The following is a 3,163-nucleotide window of genomic DNA, read 5'->3' as shown; positions in this document are numbered from 1 at the left end:
CGAGTCAATGTGAGAAAAGGAATCCATGTAGCCCCTGATCGATGATAAAGGGTATGTCACGACTCCTTTGTCCATATAAAGTACATTTTCCCCCTCTTGCTATAACAAAATCATGTCAGTCAGCTTCAATGACTTGTTTTTTTAAAATCTTTCCTAATTCTGCCTAACCACAATTGTATCTTTTCACATTCCTCCTCGCCTTAATCTTGTTTCTTTTCGGCATCCTCACCCATAGTCTTGGGAGGCACCGCTCTTTCCTTAAATCAAGAGAAAATCTCTGTGTAAAAAGATCCCATCTTGGCTGCCCCATTTGCCCAATTCCCTTCATGTCACCCTTGATTGTAGATGCAGTTTGCAGGGAAGACAGATTTCTTTATTTCTATTGGGAAGGATCTCTTCTCACCCATTACTCCCTCATTGGATCACATATCATTCTCTACCTCTGCAACCGGCAATAATGCACACTGCTTTAATCAGCTGCTAACTGAAGAAGGTTAGAGAGGCTTTTTTTGTGAGACTCAAAAGAGAAACAGCCTAGGAAAATGGGATACCAGCACTGGACACAATGGGAAAAAGAAGACGGATGTGAAAGGGGTGATTGAAAAAAAACTGTGAGACAGAGAAGTTGTGCATTCAGCTACGCTGCAAAAGTCCTCCCTCCCCCTGCATTTCACCACCCCATGGAAATCTCTCTCTCTCTCTCTCTCTCTCTGCAGCTGTGGTATGCCGAGCATCACCTCCAAAGAGCAAGTGCCTTTATTTGAGCAGAGGAGGGAGCGGGGAGAGGAGGGTGGCAACACGAGAAAGAGGAGACAGTCCTCAGAAGTGTGCACCAGAGAGCATCTACGACTTTGCAGAGAAAGCCGGAAAGTGCCCAGGGAGACGAGCAGAGGTGTTGGAGTACCAAAGTGGCTGCTAGGGATGGGAGAGCGTGCAGAGGGTGAATCAAACACTAACGCTGTTGATCCCTGGCGCAGCGACGAAGCTAGAGCAGGAGAGTGAAAAGGTTGCATGATCTTGAACGGAGGCTTGAACGGGGGATCCTTTTCACGAGACAGGGTTGCGAGACAAAGCTGACTGGATAAAAATTTAAACACATTTGCTGCAAATTTCCTTCCTCTGAAAGCGTCAAGGCTAGGTAAGAAAGACTAGATTGACGTTACTACTTTTGGCTTCACTGATGCTGCATAATGGAGAGGAAAACTCTTTGAGAGAAAAAAAAAATTCAATCTAGACTGACCGCAAAGCTCTTTCGACTCAGAATAACTTTCTGGGGTTTTGCGCGCTTAACAAGCACAACATAAAATAACCTCCATTCTCCTCAGTGGTTGAGATTGAGACCATTAAAATGCCTCCTGCTGATGCAGTCTGAACTATAAGTGGATTACGACGGGAATATTTTGGGACTGCGCTTTGAGAAAGGAAGAGGAAAATCCATAAGTGGTGGATTTACATCTGTCAGAGTGGAAGAGGATCCTGTGCCACTTTTGTCTTTCTTTTCCTGTGGATTACAGATGGGCTTTGTGATCTCTCTGCCCAGTCTCCTGGATGACTGCACCCCAGTCATTAGGATAAAGTACAAAGGGGGACACAAGTGAGTACTGAGATGAATCTTTATCTCTGAAGATTAGGCAAACACGGATGTTGAAAGTGAATCTGCAATGTAATGTTTTGTCCCTAATAGTAGGACATGTAAGTAATTTGTTCAAGTGTTGCATTGTATTTAGTGAGGGATTCTCATTGGAGAGACATGCTGGCATCTATTAATTTTCTGGCACACTAGTTGAGCATCATTCACTAAAGGAAGGCTTCTGTCTATCTGGCAGGTGGCTTGGACACAAGCAAAGAGTAATAGAGTTGATCTGTGAAATTCCTTTCTCCTGGATTAGGGTTGAAGTGGAAGTCACTTTGGGTAGCACCTTAATCTGATCTGCATCTTCACTGGACAAACTGAGGACACTCATCTTCAGGGACATAGCTCCTCCTCCTCCCCTCATTTGAGCAAGGATGGTCCCCCCACCTCCCACCAACAAGCCACACGTGTGCCTGTCCACCATCCTCATCATGAGCAGCATGGCACTGATTGATGCCTACCTGGTGGAGCAGAACCACGGCCCGCGTAAGATCGGCATCTGCATCATGGTGATGGTGGGAGACATCTGCTTTCTGATTGTCCTGCGCTACGTCGCCGTGTGGGTGGGGGCTGAGGTGCGCACAGCCAAACGAGGGTATGCCATGATCCTTTGGTTCCTCTACATCTTTGTGCTGGAAATCAAGGTCTACTTTGTGTATCAGAACTATAAGGCTGACAGGAAGAGCCTTGATGCTCTGTCCAGGAAGGCACTAACACTGCTGCTCTCCATCTGCATTCCAGTGCTCTTTGTAGTGCTGGTGGCTATTGACCACATGGAGTATGTGCGTGCCTTCAAGAAGCGCGAGGAGATACGCAATCGTCTCTTCTGGGTGGTGGTGGACTTGCTTGACATCCTGGACATTCAAGCCAACCTGTGGGAGCCCCAGAAGAAGGGCCTCCCTCTGTGGGCGGAGGGCTTGATGTTTTTTTACTGCTACATCCTCCTCCTAGTGCTACCCTGTGTGTCTTTGAGTGAAATCAGCATGCAAGGTATCAACATTGTGCCCCACAAGATGCTCCTGTACCCAATCCTCAGCCTGGTGACTATAAACATCATCACACTCTTTATCCGTGGTGGCAACATGATTTTGTACAGGGACGCGAGGGTCTCAGGGATCCTCATAGGAAAGAACATACTGGCCATCATCATAAAGACCTGCAGCTTTGTCCAGTACAGGAGACAGTTACAGAGTGCCCCTCCAGCTTTTGGGGTTGAGCTGCAGAAAAATTCATTGGCCCATGCTCGCCCTGCCCCCACCACTCCCCAGGCGGTCATCCAGGACCAGACACCCCTGCCCGAGGTGACAACATGCGAGCACACGTGACAAAATGTTTAGCAGGACCCTCAAGATGCTGGCAGGGCACAATGTTTTACACTTTTTAGGTCATGTGAACAATCATCTGAACACACTGAATACTGATGTGCACACAAGATGTTTAGCCAGCATCTCCGGTTCTGTCATGCTGCAAATCTCTTGTGACTTGGTCGAAGCGCTTTCCTCCTGTGAATTCTGTTGATTGTGTATCTTT

General features: G+C 47.1%; 1 protein-coding gene across 1 annotated transcript; it reads left to right on the top strand.

Moving 5' to 3' along the window:
* The first annotated feature begins 2,007 nt into the window (after nucleotides 1–2,007).
* Nucleotides 2,008–2,958, top strand: LOC133409957 (transmembrane protein 121). The gene has a single exon (XM_061690589.1). The coding sequence runs from the start codon at nucleotides 2,008–2,010 to the stop codon at nucleotides 2,956–2,958; it is 951 nt and encodes a 316-aa protein (XP_061546573.1).
* Nucleotides 2,959–3,163: the final 205 nt, after the last annotated feature.

The sequence above is a fragment of the Phycodurus eques genome, chromosome 11, assembly GCF_024500275.1.
Source record: "Phycodurus eques isolate BA_2022a chromosome 11, UOR_Pequ_1.1, whole genome shotgun sequence".
NCBI lineage: Eukaryota > Metazoa > Chordata > Actinopteri > Syngnathiformes > Syngnathidae > Phycodurus > Phycodurus eques.
Note: the sequence above shows the minus strand (reverse complement) of the source record. Positions and strands in the feature narration are given on the sequence as shown.

Coding starts and splice junctions, on each gene's coding strand:
- LOC133409957 (XM_061690589.1), top strand. CDS start 2,008: ATGGTCCCCCCACCTCCCACCAACAAGCCACACGTGTGCCTGTCCACC.